Source organism: Setaria italica, chromosome I (genome assembly GCF_000263155.2).
Source record: "Setaria italica strain Yugu1 chromosome I, Setaria_italica_v2.0, whole genome shotgun sequence".
NCBI classification, from domain to species: domain Eukaryota; kingdom Viridiplantae; phylum Streptophyta; class Magnoliopsida; order Poales; family Poaceae; genus Setaria; species Setaria italica.
In genome coordinates this window covers 3,259,080-3,275,823 of record NC_028450.1, presented here as the reverse complement: position 1 = coordinate 3,275,823, position 16,744 = coordinate 3,259,080, and the positions used below count along the sequence as shown (strand labels likewise).

Sequence of the window (16,744 nt, the reverse complement as noted above, 5' to 3'; positions counted from 1 at the left end):
CGGTCAAAGACACGCATATGTACTTGGACTTTTTTTTGATACTTATGTACTTGGACTTTAATTTAGAGTTCCGTGAAGAGCTTATGGAAGATTGAGATCATGACTACATGATCACTTTACTAATTATGCAATTGTATTGATGCTTGATATAGAAAGTAGATGCCATGTCTTTTGCTTATTCACTTTATAAATTATGCTCACATTTTTATGATTTAATGATAAAACTTGACAAGCCTCATGCATCCACCAAATGTAGAGTATTATGGATAAGTCCTGCAAGTATGCAATGTACTTACAGTGCTGCCATTAAGTTGTTTTGCAGGTTTCCTTGTTGTGAGCGATGGCCACATTCATCCTGCCGGAGTTGGCAAAGTGGATGGATGGTGGAGGTCGCTCTAAGCTTGTGCAGGTGGTGTCTTATGGGCAAGGACATCATTGTTGCATCTTATTACTTTGTATCTCTCCACTGCATATTAGCTCTCAATCTAAGAACAACATGATAGGATAGCCACCTATCTAAGTTGGTTAATTACTTCACTTATAGTTGATCAAAACTCTCATGTTCTTGTTGTAGCTATGATTTGTGAATTTTTGTAGGATGATCAAAACTTGTAAATTGTCACACCCAGTTTTAAGGATAAAACTGAGTGCATTGAATGCATGTGCGCTAGGATCAAGTTACACACATGTATGACATAAGTGAATAGCAAAGATAGTGTCATAACGAATAGAGAGAGTATTAAATAGTTATTACATGACCGAAAGTCTCAATAAAGTACAAGCCTAATTTATTACGCAGCGGACTCCGAAGATAGCGACGACACCATAGGCAGCTGACTGAAAAACCATACGCCTAGAACTCCTCAAAGTTGTCAATGTACTCTACCAGATTATCTTGGTCTAAACAACAATTTTGCAAGGGTGAGTACTCAACAAGTCATGGGGAACAATGTAGTGTAAGGCAAATCAAGGTATAGCTAAGGCTTAATCAGCATCAGCTTTTAATTAAGTTGGTCAAATTTTATTAGCAATTAACTAAGTGTAAGTTCATACCACCCGAAATTAAACAAGAGTATAAATAAAGTAAACAACATATGTTATACATTGCGCTAATCATGAAACCACTAGGGGACTGTTATACATTGCGCTGATCATGAAACCTTAGCGGACCACTTCTTATTAGGAAATCTTTGTAAAGGTCTCGTAGCGTTCCTATGCAATCACACCTCGGAAGTGTGGTATGGTGCCTTGCAAACACCGCATGGTTGGGTCCAAAGTTCTTTTGAACTTTGACGTGACTTGTGGGTAAAGATGTGCAACCTCTGCAGAGTGTAACACTGATCGATCAGCCGTGCTCATGGTTAAGAGAGGCCTGGACCCTCACATGATAATACTATCGAAAGATGGACTTAAATCGTTGTTATTTCATTCATGCATATGTTGTTTACTTTATTTATACTCTTGTTTAATTTCAAGTGGTATGAACTTACACTTAGTTAATTGCTAATAAAATTTGACCAACTTAATTAAAAGCTGATGCTGATTAAACCTTAGCCATACCTTGATTTGCCTTACACTACACTGTTCCCCACGACTTGTTAAGTACCAACCATAAGTGTACTCACCCTTGCAAAACCACTGTTCAAACCAAGATAATCTGGTGGAGTACATTGATGACTTTGAGAAGTTCTAGGCGTATGGTTCTTCAGTCAGCTGCCTGTGGTGTCATCGCTATCTTCGGAGTCCGCTGCGTAATAAATTAGGCTTGCGATTTATTGAGACTTTCGGTCATGTAATAACTGTTTAATACTCTCTTTATTTGTTATGACACTGTCTTTGCTATTCACTTATGTCATACATGTGTGTAGCTTGATCCTGACGCACATGTATTCAATGCACTCAGTTTTATCCTTAAAACCGGGTGTGACATAAACCAAAGTTTAAAATTTGCTCTCATATGCGGGTTGTTCCTGGCCGGGAACTGCTGGGATTATTTCAATTAAGTTAGGTTGATCAATGGATGATAATCCAGTTTAGTTGAGATAATTTGGACAGTTCTTACACTATTATTATATACATATACTAAAAAAACAGAATTCTGACGATTCTCCTCATCCTATCCATTAGCTGGGCTTGTCAGCGTCATGTTTCTTCTTAGCAAACTGCTCCCTTCTCGGTTTACCATCTGGCACAAATGTTACTTGGCTCTAACATATGCCTTGAGATGTTTCAGAACTTTTGTATAGATTTAAATATTGGTTTTGCTTGTTCTATAACATTTTCATTTCTTCGGACCTTTTGAATGATTTGCAAAATCTAATTGACAGGAAAGAGCTATATATGGTGTATCATAGTATTGTGCTCCTTCTTTCTTTCCCAAATAAATCAAAATGTGTTGATGCTAAAGAAACATGTGGCATGTGAAGAATGTTTTCCAGACAAGTCTGAAGGGCGCCACTTATTACCGCATACAAGTAGCTTATTTCATATTTGTTGTTCCTGAATTTTTTAAATTCACATATTCGAATTTTGAATATGTAATAGTAAACATTTATAAATGGAGCCATGGCAACTGTAGCTTGAAAAAGTTATAGGGAAGTACATATTGTTCTAAACTTTCCACTCCCACACCCATCTTAAAATCATGTATGTCGTTTTGTGCATCATCAAGTACTGAGAGAGGACTCCTAGATTTATGCTTGTTTCCCTTTCCCATACTATTATTAGTTTATAACTTCACCTGATCTGTCATTCATGCCTAACATAATCTTGAAATCTTGTGGTATGGCATTTAGCCCCCAAATAAGTGGCTGTGGCTCAACCCTTCATCCTACCCCTAGGTTACCTTATCCACTAGCTCACAGTTAGTGTATTCGTTGGTGTGTGCTACTTGCAGCCACTTATTGCATGTTTCGGTGATTACGTCCTCATCTTAATATATTATCCAAGTAAAACCTAAGTAGGATCATGTCTCTGAAAATAGAATTTTCCATTATAATATTTTTTGGGTTGTGTTGTGCATTTTGACCTGTTTTTTTAATAAAATTATTCATGCCAGTGTTATGCAGGACTTTTCTCATTTCATTGTAAAATTTATATTGTGTCTTGATCATCCTTTTTAACTCTTTTTTTCACAACGGAAAAATGCAGAGGTTCTTTTCTCAAAGATCTTGTCCTATATTTTTCCCAATTAAATTAGAGAAAGGTGCGAGAGTGGAAAAGGAACAGATAATTTAGATCTTCTTATGACTTTAATCTTACTGAGTACCATTGACAAGATCATTTCATTATATACTGACTATGCAAGCAAATTTCTGCTTTAGTTAGAAGTAATTGGTTATCTTACTTCAGCATGCACTTGGTGTTCTTCATTCATAACTATTTAGCTGATTTTAGTTTCAACAATACTTTTTAACTTTTTTGGATTTTGCATTTCTCCTTTTTACCTTTAAGTTTAAATAAGACTTTGAGGTCATAGATTCAGAGCACAGGTGATTATTTGGGGTGTTATCTTGGAATCTTTTCTTATCTCTCAGGTGGGATAAGTGGGTTGCCTTGTATGGGGCTCTTTCCCTTTTTCTCTTTTTAACACAAAGATATGCAGCTCTCCGCATGTTCGAGAAAAAAGACTCAAAGCTAGCAGATGTTATTTGTTGCTTGAATCTTTAGAGCGACTTGATCTAGTATGTTAGGAAACAGTATATCCTCTGGTTTTATTCTTGAAAAATGTTGGACTGTGACAGCAGCCCTTCAAAACTAAACACTTGCTGTTTGACATTGGAGCATGCTTATGCTATTTGCTTTTTCTGTACTGGCCTATTAATTATGTTTGTGCTGTAATGTTTTAGTCTTCAACTGCCGAGTGTAGGGGCATGGCTGTATTGTACATGTATAGATCTCACATGACCCCCCCCCCCCCCCCCCCCCAACACACACACAAACGAGGGTTCATGTAGGCATGGAGCACAGTGTCTTTTTGCACAAAGCCATGATCCCATTGGATTTGCAGAGCCTTCTGAAAGCTACCTTTTTGTAGCTTTTAAAAAAAGCTACAGTTTTGTTGGGCACAAGTCTATCATTGAGCTGGACACCTTACATCTTGTGACAGTGAGTGAATTACTCTCACACGCTCTCTCTCCAGGAGTGATTCAAAAACTATATACGTACGCACCTTAACCATCATACAACCAGAATCTGGCGTTCTGTTGGAGCGAACATTATCCATCTGTACGAATGGTAGTTTGAGGGCGGTCTGAAATATTTCATCCATGTACTTATGTGAATATCTAGCATGGCCTATCTCAAGTGACATATTAGCAAAAAGCTGTTATTTGGCTTACATACTATATCTAGCTCTGATTCTGTGGCATAATTTTCTTGCACATCGCGAGTAAGACAAAAATAATATATGGCGTCCTGTGAGATTTCACATATAAGTAGTCATTTTCTAGCAGATTTATCCTGTACCAGTCAATTCCACTAAGTCAAGAGGATCTAGCTTGTATGTCTTGTGCAATAACATGTGAAACTACTACAGTAAGTGTATTGCCTATACATGTTTGAAAGTTTAGACTTTACTCTGAAGTTGCAGTCGGTTTCATAGAATAAGGTAACTTTTAGTAAGATAAATATTTTGTATTAGTATCATTGTCATCCACTATTGCCCAAGTTCTATAAGTGAATTGCTAATGCCTGCCCAGGTTGCTCATCAATTAATAAAGAAACAAGGACTGTACTAATTACTGCACTGGGGCAGCGTTTTACTCACATTTTGATCTGACATCATGCTAATAGTCCACTAAAATGCTTGTTTGTAGATAATATACAGCATTATCAATCTAATCAAATTACTGAACTAATCCATATCTAATAGCTGCATGCGTTCCTCTTGCAGTAATCTGTCGTAAAATGCTCATTCATGCACCCCCTCTGCGTAATCTCTGGCGCTGGATCCAATGTCCCAAAGACAACCTCTGCATTCTGTCTGAGATTCTGATGATTCAGAACTCTGGAACTATGCCTGATAAATCTTGTGCAGAGCAAGGTGGAAAGGTGAGTGGAGAGATGTGTTCATGATTAAATCGAACTGTATGCCGCCCAGCTGAGATTTGGCATCCACCATGGATCCCTCTACACCTACTTCTTCCAAAGCTCACTGCAGGTGCATAGTTCTCTGATATCAATGCGCCTGAAATTGAATTTCAGATCTCCACTCTACCTCTTGCCTGCTGATTTCTGATTGTCTCTGCATTTCATCGCATTGCAGGCCGATCGGTCGATCGGGCAGCCTTGTCAACTTCTGTATTCTTTTGTACGTATGCCATGTATCGCTGTGATGATCTATACAATTCATCTGACCACGAGAGCATGGTGCACGTACATACAGAGGCAATCAGTGGGCACGGCCTTGCTGCCCGCAGCCTGCCTGCCTGCCCCTCTTGCTCAAATATGCGCCATTAGCTAGCCTGCTTGTCCCCGCTGTGGTTTGTCCCCAATGGGGATCACGAGAGTGTGAAGGAAAAAGTTGCCCAGATTTTGGCTGCGCACCCATGGAAGGGTGTGGGTTTGTCATGTGGGAAGAGACATCGCTTTCAGGGTTTAAGCAGTTTCTGCTTCTCTCTGCCCAGTCATAGCAATAAGAGAGGGAGGATTGGCTGGCCTGGATGGATCATGTGTGATTGTGAGACTAACAAGAGGCTGGTATGGCCATTTTCTTGCATGTTAGGGAGATGCTGCGATGTCGTTATAGCTAATGAGTTTTGCCCTCTTTGAACGATGAAATGGCAAGCTGCTGGTTGAATGGTCAGAGGGATGTAGATGGGCTAGCAAATGTACCCTGTCCTGTTTCAAAGTCATGGAGAGGTTTTGGAACATATATGTATGGCTATAACTAGCATGATCCATAGAATTACGCAAATTATTTTTTTGCATCTAATTTATCAATTGTTTGTAACCTAATTGTGACAAAACCTGGTTGATGGTTTATGCAGGTGCAGAAGACACTTCTTGAGCTTAATGAGATTTTCCTTTCAAATAATCTTTGGAGCTCTGTCGTTCACTTAATGAAAAGGTGAACACTCAAGTTAATTATTTCTCCACAATAAACCCTGCTAACAAGGCATGCTTGATCCTGATTTCAGTGGAGGTTTGATAACATCCCATCGTATCTCCTTGGTAGGTGTCGATCCTAAGGTACTCGGCTAACCCGGCCGCTCTCTCCTAACAATGACAGGCCAATACTATCTTTCTTTAGCTGTAGACTACGGTAGAGGCACAAGCCAGTACTCCATTCTGTCTGCTGCTGTCACTAGTGTTGGTTCTGCTAATCAACATAAGTAGCACATAAACACAGGATTTCGTAGCCTAAACTACAATCAATCTACTAATGCGGAATTATGCGGGATTAATCTTATACCAGTGTTAGAAGCCACCATGGATGCCTCCTGGGTTGATGAAGTAGTCCATGAAGATGTCGCAGGCGTGATGCAGAGAGCCGACTCAAGAACAGGGGTGTTCTTGATTGGCAACTTGAACTTCTCGCCGGGTAGCGCCTTCCTCCTGGACGCCAACGGCACTGACCTGGACGTGGACGTGGTAGTTAACCGAGAAGATCACGTTCTAATATTTCCAACAGCTAGATCCAAAAGCCATGCTTGCATGGGTCCCAAGACACAGGAAGTGTCTTATTGCCTGCTTATGTCTTTAATGCTGATTTGTCTCTACTCTGAGAGAAAGAGAGAGAAGGGTGCGTGTGTGCTCGTGTGCGAGAGAGAGAGTGGAGAGAGAGAAAGAGAGAGAGAGGGAGAGCCTTAGCCTCAATGAGACCTATCCTGCTATCCATGATCCAGCTGCTGAAATCACTCGGACCCTACAAAGGCCTCCCTCTGGAGCACTCCAGCTTTTGTTCAACCGATCTGTACAGTATATGGGAACGTGCATGTACCTGATTGAGAGGCTAGGTGAACATCGATGGACGATGGCACGTGAGAGAGTTAGTTATCTAGCCCTAGATGTGACCATGTCATGGCACCGATGACCTACTAGAGACGTACAATGATTGCTTATAAACCAGGCTTCTTATATGGGAATGATATGTAATTCATAATAGCCTGTATCTTTTCATTAAAAAAGAGTAAAATATCATTATGGGGATATGTTCATCAGTAGGAACCTAATAGATTGCCGTGAAGGTTATGTAGCACACACCTAAAAGATACAAAGACCTGGATGTGTGTGAATGAATTTCATAAGAGGACAAGAGAATTTCAACCAACCAACCATCTTTTGACGGCTAACCGTTGCAGGGATAAAAATACAATTGAATTAGTTATACAAACAAGAGCTCGCAACCTAAGATATGCTATATGTATATAACTTTATTATACTAGAATAGGTGGCTCATGCTGGAATGCATCTATGCACATTACCCAAATTAAAGAGAATGTTACACATTATAAGCCATAAGTACATGGTGATATACTTCCACGTAGTCCAGTACCCGCAAGCTAAAAATGTAGGTTCTGTAGGTATTTAGTTGCTGCAGCTATCAAGCATTACAAGAGTCATTAATATTTTCTTGTTCAGCTTTGCAATGAAGGTGTGGTTTTGTTTGCAAAGTGAGCCATTTGATATGGCCCAGAAGATAATCTGTTACAAGCAGCAAAACCTGTCAAATGTATAAAGTGCACCGGCTAATATAGAATCTTTAGATTTACCTAACGCAAACTAGTAGTTGGTTGCAAGTTACACATGGGGCGGACCCAGCTAATGGACATGGGTGTACATATGTACACCCAATAATTTAGACTAAGAAATATACTTAGCATACATATACACATATGTACATTCATATTTGGGTCCAATTTTACATACTTAAGCTCAAACAAGAGAAATAATCTGCTTAAAAGCTCCAAAGCGTTCTAACCTCCCTCTGTGTTGAGCTAGACTACTTTGTGCTGGCCGTCGTTATTGCATCATTGGTTTTCCTAGCGCGCCTGCGAGAACTCCACCCTAATCCCCCCTTCATTTTTATTCTCGAGTGTTTAAGTATTTAAGATTTTGGCAATGAGTTTTACCAAAGAAACTAAAAGCTAAGCATGTGTTTGATTTGAGTGCAAGATGTGATGTCATCCTATTTTTTTGGATGGGTTGGTCCTTCACGGGATGGGACGATCCTAGTTCTTTGTTTAGTAGGAGAGATAGAAAGAAATGGGATGGATAAGGTTCACAGTCTGCAACGGTAGACACCGGTGTTGGTGGGGGTGGAACTGCCCTAGCATGGATGACTATGATCTTGGCGTTGCCTTGCCTCCCTAGATGCCGCTTTCATCTCGTCCGCACAGGAGCAGGGGTGGCCGGGTTGAAGTTACATCATGGGTGGAGAGCACAAGGGGGACGGTGTGGTCAAGCTCTAGCGGAGGGCAGCGCGATTGAGCTCCGGCAGAGGGTGATCCGGTCGGATGTCCACAGAGACACTATGGTCGGTCTTTGGCGGAGCAATTATTCTCTACTCTATGTACATCCAATTTTAAAATCATAAAATCCTGCGTCGGCCACTGAGTTACACTCTAAAAAAACACTGAGATAGTATTGTTTAAATTCCCTTGTATAGTGTACACGCTTTGCCTAGTGAAATTTGCATTTGTGTTGTGGTAGAATTCATCCCCAGTTGCATTCTGAATTAAGATCAGAAGGTATATGCATGCAGACTTGGGGGCTCAAATTTCCTTGGCCATTTATATTTCCTTTTTTTTATTCTTGGCGATTTCCAGAAAATCTTGGTGAAGTCACAGTTTTTCTTTTTCTTTTCCCTAAACAGGTTTCCACTAATATTTGTATAGTATTTACTAAGTGACAGGGGAATCTTGCTAACTATGACAAGTATAAATTAAAGTGAGGTTTGTCTATAATAAGTTCCTTAAGTCATGGATTAATTGTCAAAAACGAAAAGAAAGGAGGAGAGGGGATTCATCTTCTTTTACCGGATAAAATGACAGGGAATTCCGTTCTAGGTAGCCAAGTTTTGAATCCTTGTTTATATGTAGCTCCAAGATCCAGATTGTCATCATGATGTTGGATGTTGATCTCAGGACACTTCATACATCCTTTATTTTAGTATTAAGGTTTTTTGCATTTTATACATAACCAACCAATATTTCTACAAAAAGGTTAGCATGAAAACCCATTGCTGTTTGTTTGAACTTCGTAACATCTTCTTAGCGTGAAAAACTAAAAGCTCAAAGGAAAGCTGAAATGCTCAATTTTCTTAGCTTTTCGTAGCTTTTTGAGCGCAGAAAGCTAAACACGTCTTCTAAAAGCTATCGGAGGCTTTTCAGAATCAAAAAGCAAGTAGCAGCTTTTCAGAAAGCTTCAAAAGCTGCAGCTCAAACAATCAAGCTCTAATCCAACATCCTAGTTTTGTTATCAAAACAGAAGATAGCTTCTTATTGTTAGATTAAATGGGCCTCGGCCTATTAAATCAATTAATCAATAAATCCTAAGGCCCATGCAGATGGTGGTAGTTTTATTTGGAATAAATAAAATCACCTTGGAAGTTGAGAGGGTCCCTAATCAACTTATAAGGTGGAGCCATATTTCACCTGTTGAGAAGTTGAGAGAGGGACAGTAGGATGCCGCGCGCTCGCTCGCCTCGCCGAGGCGTGCTGTGCCACAGACGGACATGAGGTGTGGTCTGGACTTGATCTGGTTTTGCAACTTTTCATCACGAGTTGATGATTAGTAACTAATGCATTATAACTGATGTGGATTAAAAGGCTGACAACAAATGACTCCTGTTAATGGTTGGGGGTTACTAGTAACTGATCATTTGATGTTTGTTGAATAATTGCAATGAACCTGGACACTCAAAGGTTTCTGGTTCCTATAACATGTTGGAAGAGCAGGCCTCCGAAGCTGTGCTCTTGCCTGAGACTTTGCACCTGAGAAGTAAAAGGGCGATCAAGTTTTTGGGGAGCGCATCTATGCGACTATTTGGGGAGTGCATCTACGCGACTACTCGCTATGCACCACTACTTTCTGGAGGCGCAACGGTACTGCGAACATCTGCACGGTATCAACTATGATCGACTACATCGAATAGGCTCGAAATGTCGAGTAACAGCGCATCTGGTGCCGCCGGCGCTGGCCTCACTGCAAGGTTCTGGTTTCTAATATCCAACTCGTGCTTTATGTTCATCGCTATACACACACAATGGATGCTCCTGTTTCTTTTATATATGTCATATTTTATTAAATATTTCATATTTCAGATTAAAATGAACTAAAATGCCTCTAATTCCAACACTTATTGTCAGCTAATTGTATTGATTCTTGTCTATAACAAGCTTTGCGTACCAACCATCATTTAGCAGAATATACCTACAACATTATGGGACATGGTCGTCTTGGTGCCACGAACCCTTACCTATTTCTATTTAGATTAGAGAGCAATTTGGCGTCAAGGAATTTTACCCCAAAGGGGCTATTTAGTTGGTTATTTATACAAAAGGAAACAAAAGGAAACATCTGATGCAAATTAGAATTTAAATGCTGATTCTCTCCACGTGTAAGCTGTTGAAGGCGATTTTGAACGTAGAATTTTGTTAAAGCACAAAGTATTATTCATGGTGCAGCGTGATCTTAATCAGTGATATGTAATCCAAAGCAACAGCATCCTCAATTCCATGTAAACCATTTGGCAAAACAATCATTGCCCAATATTTGCACTAGCCTGGTGGGTCAGAGTTGCATCAGATTTTATAGTTGTGGTCGATCTGGGAATGAATGTTTTGCACTCACGGTGCATAATGTGTTTGTCCCACTGTTTCCCTTGGTTCCTCATCCCTTTCCCGTGCCGGCGTGCCTGCCTGTGCGTGGCCACCTCTCTCTCACTCTAGGAAAGGGATCACACATCATGACATCTTTCTAAATCCCTAGGGCCCTAGCTAGAGAGAGACTGATAGCAGCTCTTGTCTCCTCCTGCATCTCTTTATAAAAAGGACAGGACCGTCTCCACACTGTCCATGATCACCCTGGGCCCTTGTAAATTGCCCCTCCAACTGCAGATCTCCTCTCCATCTCCCGGCAGCTTATATGCATCTATCCCTGATCTCTTTCGTCTTCCCCCAGTGCTTGCTATCTCCCTAGCTAGATCTCTCTCTAGCTCCCATCTCTTCTCACATGTCTACCATCTACATGAGCCAACTGTCTACTCTCCCTCTAATGGAGGGAGAGCAGGATCAAGGACTCTTTCCGGCCTTCCACATCTCAAAGGACCCTCCTATCTTGTTCCCCTTCATGATCAACAACCCCGTGGATCAGCTCCAAGGGCAAAGCAGCTATGGAGATCAGCACTTGAGGCAGCAAGTTTTGGCTGAATCTACTCAACAGGTTAGGGGATCACAACTTTTATTTAGTATAGATGCATATGTATATCATCCAAGGAAAGCTTATGTATCCTAGCACATGCTGCTATTTTAATCTTACATACAGCTCCTTACCATGTTTAATATTAGTCTTATCTCGCTTGTAGTTCACAGATCGCATGATGATGAGCGGATCAGACATCTTCCCTAGGCCACCGCTGTTCCGGCCGACTATTCAAAGCATCGATGGTGACATGATCCAGCGGTCCGCATATGATCCATACGATATCGAGAGCAAGCGTGCTGACGGCTGGGCAGTGGCACCACCAGCAGCGAAGATGAAGATCATGAGGAAGGCGACGAGCGAGTATCCCGAGGGTGGAACGGCAAGAAAGCCAAGGAGAAGAGCACAAGCGCACCAAGATGAGAGCCAGCAGCAACTGCAGCAGCAGCAGGCTATGGGTGTCGTTAGAGTGTGCTCCGACTGCAACACCACCAAGACCCCCTTGTGGAGGAGTGGTCCTTGTGGCCCCAAGGTGAATTACCAATTGGGCAAAGCCCTGATCTGATCTGTGTGTGCTTTTGAGATTTACACCACAAGTTGTTGTTACACTTGCAACCTAGTACCACAGTACACATATTTACCTTTTGCATGCTGCAGTCTCTTTGCAACGCATGCGGCATAAGGCAAAGGAAGGCTCGGCGGGCGATGGCGGCTGCCGCCGCGGCGGCGGCGGCTGCTGCCAGCAACGGAGGCACTCCACAAGCTGCAAGCGTCGCCGTACAGGCAAAGGCACCCAAGAAGGAGAAAAGGGCAGACGTCGACCGGTCGCTGCCGTTCAAGAAACGGTGCAAGATGGTAGCCGTCGATCACGCTGTCACGGCAGCCAAGGCGACGCCAGCAGTCGCTGCTTCGACCAAGGATCAGGATCACGTCTCCAGTGACAAGGTCGCTGCTGCGGCGACGAGTCTGCAGAGCAAGGCCGCCAGTCCTCCTCCGGCGGCGGCGTTGCACGTTTTCCCCGCCGCCGACGAGGTTACGGACGCCGCCATGCTGCTCATGACCCTGTCCTGTGGGCTCGTCCGCAGCTAGGTAGCTACCTATAGCTTCTACTAGCAGCCGAGAGATCAATCACTAGTAGCCACTGATGAGTGCGACCTGATTTGCAACTAAGTACCCTGCCCCTATTATATTTCTTGTGTTTTCTTCTTTGATTTTGTGTTGAGGAAGAGGAAGAAGATCACCAGGAGAGATAGAGTGACGACATGCCCAAGGCAAAAATAATAAGCGAAAACTCTCGCTAGCCAGTAATGAGTACCAGGATTTTCTATAAGAGTTTTTTTTAATTATTTTACCTTTTCTCAGCTGTGGCTAATTAATTATTCAAGCCACTATATGCTATGTAACTTTGTTTCTTTGTATTGTTTATGTTTTGGATCATTGGAGCTAATAATATGGATAATTGATCGAGGAGACACTATACCACAGCCCCGGATCACCGACTACGTTGTAGTTGGTATAACCCGCTGAATTAAACATGTAATACTGTTGATTGCTTGTCCGTGGTTCATGGCATTTTTCTCCCAGTGTCAAATGTGTATGTCAGCTGCTACTTGCTCAGATGTAGAGGGTCTCAAGCTACTTCTTGTCAGGCATCCCGCATACCCTCACTTTTTTGTGACAAACATTCCCTTTTATCATGCATGGCAGCAGCTATGCGGTAGGTGGGACAACTTGGTGCATGCCTTGATGTTTGGAAACGATTGTCCGGTGCATAGTTTACTACTACAGTACTAGTACTAACTTTATATTCACATTACATTGTCCAATGCCAAAGAAAATGCAAAATAATCTCATGCATTATATACTTTGTATCATAAATCTCTGTAGTTTCATTTCTGTTGCATTGCACAATCTTACTAGTTAGGTCTGGTTAAGAAGCTCATCCATCAGTTAAGGAGGTAAACAAGAAGAGAACACATAGTTGTACCCTTTGGGCCTAGGAGAGGAAACGTTTACATGCATATGGATTCCAAAATGTTCTTTGTTATTTCTTTACTTTAATTTTTATCAATTAGCACTTCCTACTAAGAGGAATTATATTACTAATCTTTATTTTTTAGCACCAAGAACTTCGTCGTCTATTTACCGGCAACAATAAACAGTCAAGCTGAATACAAGGCAACAAAAATCTGTGTCTGGTTCAACCGGATGCAGCCTTCACTGCACGACAGCGCCTGTACGTCTTGCACTTGAGTGACCGGACAAGGTTTGCCTCCCTTTGAATATGAACGCTAGAATGCATGACCTTCTCTACTCATTTCCTTCAACACGTTCCCACATGTTGCAGATTCTACGACAACCATTTGGTACGGTGTTAAAAATGCGTCGTATGTACATAAAAAAAAGCCCTAACAGCACCTTGTTTTTGCCTGCCCCATGACAAGCCGGCCACACAAAGATTACATGCATTATTATGCATGATTTATTTCCATACTATATATTTTTCATTCATGGTAGTTTTATTATGTATGTTGTTTCATGTTGGAGATCTAATTGCTATCTTCAACATGAAGAGTGAATAGAGCTTGCATTTGCAGCTGTGTTTTACTGTTTTCCCTATATATACATGCTGACATGTGCCGGACTGGACGGATGATCTCTCATGAGCACTACTACAAGCAGTAAAAGTTAGCCGGTCAGGACTCGGACGTACAAAGCTGTCCCAACGCAGGTGCAGCTGTATCGACGGCAGAGACAAAGTGTCTGGAGCCTAAGGACTGGCCTGGCGTTTTCTGCAGGTATCAGCCATGCACTGCTTGTGCATTGGTAAGTGGTAAGTTTAATCTGAACCGGACAAACAACATCCCTAGAGTGGCCTAGAGGGAGAGGGAGAATCACCCAGGATCACGAAATGAAATTGACGGCAACTACAGAGGAGTTGCCCAGCTATACTTTAGTTTACCTTTTTTTTCCTGCGAGTTTCTTAGCTATTCTTAGAGCACAAGTATACTTCCCGCTAAGGTGTAGTATTTTGTTTTTTCATAAAAAAAATCAAACTGTGAAAGTTTTGAACAAGAAATCAGTCAAATTATATGCATATTTAATGTAAAGGAATTAGTAGGTTCATATTCAAATGGATATTAAGATTATGTAAATTTAGCAAATGGCAATACTGTAAGAAAACTAAATGCCAAAATTTACTTTTAAAGATTTCTCATGTCAAAATATGTCTTACATTGGTTAAAGAAGTTTTCTGATTTATCTACACATGTTTAGTACTCTAAATGTTAAGGATCTGCTGATTGAGTTTGACTTGAGGACCACACGTTCCTAAATTAATTAGAAAAAGAGCAAAGAAATATCTACAAATATTAACAACAACAACTACTACACAACAGCAACAATTTTTTTTGGTATGGATGTGTGTTGTGTGACCTGGAAAAAATATGGAATCACAAATTCATATTGCAGTACATCAAGATATACACTAAAATTTTTTACTTGCTTAACAAGATAGACACACTATCACTTTTGCATATAGCCAATCAAAAGACTCATTTGGAACGTGAGAATTTTTGCTGCCATATCAGAGTTGAGGTTGTTCATGTTATCTGAGATTCCAACAAAACCAAAAGGCTTAGTTTGTTTCGCATTTACTCATTCTAAATTAATGGAATCCCTTTAATTTGTTCGGCCATAGACATTGATCGGAAAATGATGACACGGTTCCAACTAATTAAAATTTTGTTTGCTAGCATTGCATTCATACTACAATTGATGCTCGATCATTTTCACAGTTCAGAGTAGTGCAGTAGTAGTGATGAACGCAACATTTCAGAGAGAGATACAAAGACCTGCGTCCATTCATGAACCAAGGAACAAATTCAAGGATAAGGGGCGACGTGGTGCCGCGAAAAAGGGAGAAGCCAGATTGTCACTTTGGCTTCTGGCTCAGAAGCTAGCTGCTAGCTAGAGACCTAGAGTCCCTTTTATTTTTGCTTTTGAATGGAAAAGAAGTTGGGGAAATGGCTCGGCGGTTGGATCAACGATGTAAGGTCCATTAAAGAACCAATAAGAGGGCAGACTTTGTGTAACTTCGTTATCAGAACAGCTTACAACATCAACGTCTCGTTATCAGAACAGCATATTCCGGGCTCATGAAAATTATTGTGTAATCTCCTATTATTGTGTAAGCATGTTAGCATGTGTACTTAACAATGATTTCGGCACCAAAAATATCGAGATTGTCAACTTTGCTTATATTAGTAGCTAAATGTTTGTACGAACTTGTTACTCGTGGCTATATGTTCGCCCAGCCTCCACGAAATTTATGGGTCCGCCACTAGGGTAGCGTGCAGTTGGAAGAACTAACCGGCGGTGCTGTACAAAGCGTACGCTAGGACAGCGACCTCACTTGTACCAGCAATGGGCAATGGCAGCCAGACGTGGCAGCCTAGTCTATGCATAAAACATGCGGATGCCTCTCACTCTGTACCTGTGTTATGTGTGTGTGCATGCCAAAGGACGACACGTTTGTCTGATGCAGAACCAATGTATACTGTACTTGAATTGTCCAATGGCGCTTTCGGTAGGCATGCAGCTAGCAACAGTAACTAGGTGCTAGCTGTAGTGGTAGTTTGTTGGCCCAGCTGCTTAGCGTTTCGGTTGGGGGAGACGTGGATTCTGTTGCTAGCAGGTAATTGTTGTGGTTCCGATCCTGCCATCGTTCCCAAGATTTTGCGGTCGCGCCTTGAGATCCGTGTTTCGATTAGGTTTTTAGGTTCTGAGGGGTGAGGGGCTAGTTCTATTGACAAAGCGGTCGGGGCAATGGCGTGAGATCGAATTATTTTATCAGATTCCATCGTAGATGCAGAGGGGCTTATTATATCAAGAGTTCATAAAAAGGAGAAGAATGTCGTCACAAAGTTTCCCTCATATGATTTTAACTTCATAACGTATATATGTAATATTTACCTTTGTCTTGTCCTCAAGTGCTACCAATGTGAAATGAAGAGATGAGCAGATGCTTTATATAACTACTTACTCGAGTAAAGAGATGAGTGAGGGTTTTAAGTTCTCGCTGATGTATTTTTTTTAAGGAATTAAGAAAATCAGGATACAAATAGGCTCATGAAGAGCAAAAGAAAAGGAAGAAAACAGAATTACAAAGAATTAAGCCAAGATTCCATGGTAGGAACTAGACTAGGTTTAGCCCTTAAGAGAACAAGGGAGAATACAAATTTCCTTTTACAAGCATTCACAGAGGGGTCGATATCATTGAAGATCCGATCATTTCTTGTTGTCCAAATGCTCCAAGCCATTAAGATGATCTCCATGAAGGGAACTCTCAGTTGTTACTTTATACGAGAGAAGATTT

At 41.2% G+C, this 16,744-nt stretch overlaps 1 protein-coding gene across 1 annotated transcript; it reads left to right on the top strand.

The window, feature by feature from the left end:
- Positions 1 to 11,014: 11,014 nt before the first annotated feature.
- LOC101765040 (putative GATA transcription factor 22) lies at positions 11,015 to 12,844 on the top strand. Its single transcript, XM_004951394.3, has 3 exons — positions 11,015 to 11,388; positions 11,531 to 11,899; positions 12,025 to 12,844. The coding sequence occupies exons 1-3, from the start codon at positions 11,179 to 11,181 to the stop codon at positions 12,454 to 12,456; spliced, it is 1,011 nt and encodes a 336-aa protein (XP_004951451.1). The 5' UTR covers positions 11,015 to 11,178; the 3' UTR covers positions 12,457 to 12,844.
- Positions 12,845 to 16,744: the final 3,900 nt, after the last annotated feature.

Coding starts and splice junctions, on each gene's coding strand:
- LOC101765040 (XM_004951394.3), top strand. CDS start 11,179: ATGTCTACCATCTACATGAGCCAACTGTCTACTCTCCCTCTAATGGAG. Junction 11,389..11,530: donor TGGCTGAATCTACTCAACAG/GTTAGGGGATCA, acceptor TCTCGCTTGTAG/TTCACAGATCGCATGATGAT. Junction 11,900..12,024: donor GTGGTCCTTGTGGCCCCAAG/GTGAATTACCAA, acceptor TGCATGCTGCAG/TCTCTTTGCAACGCATGCGG.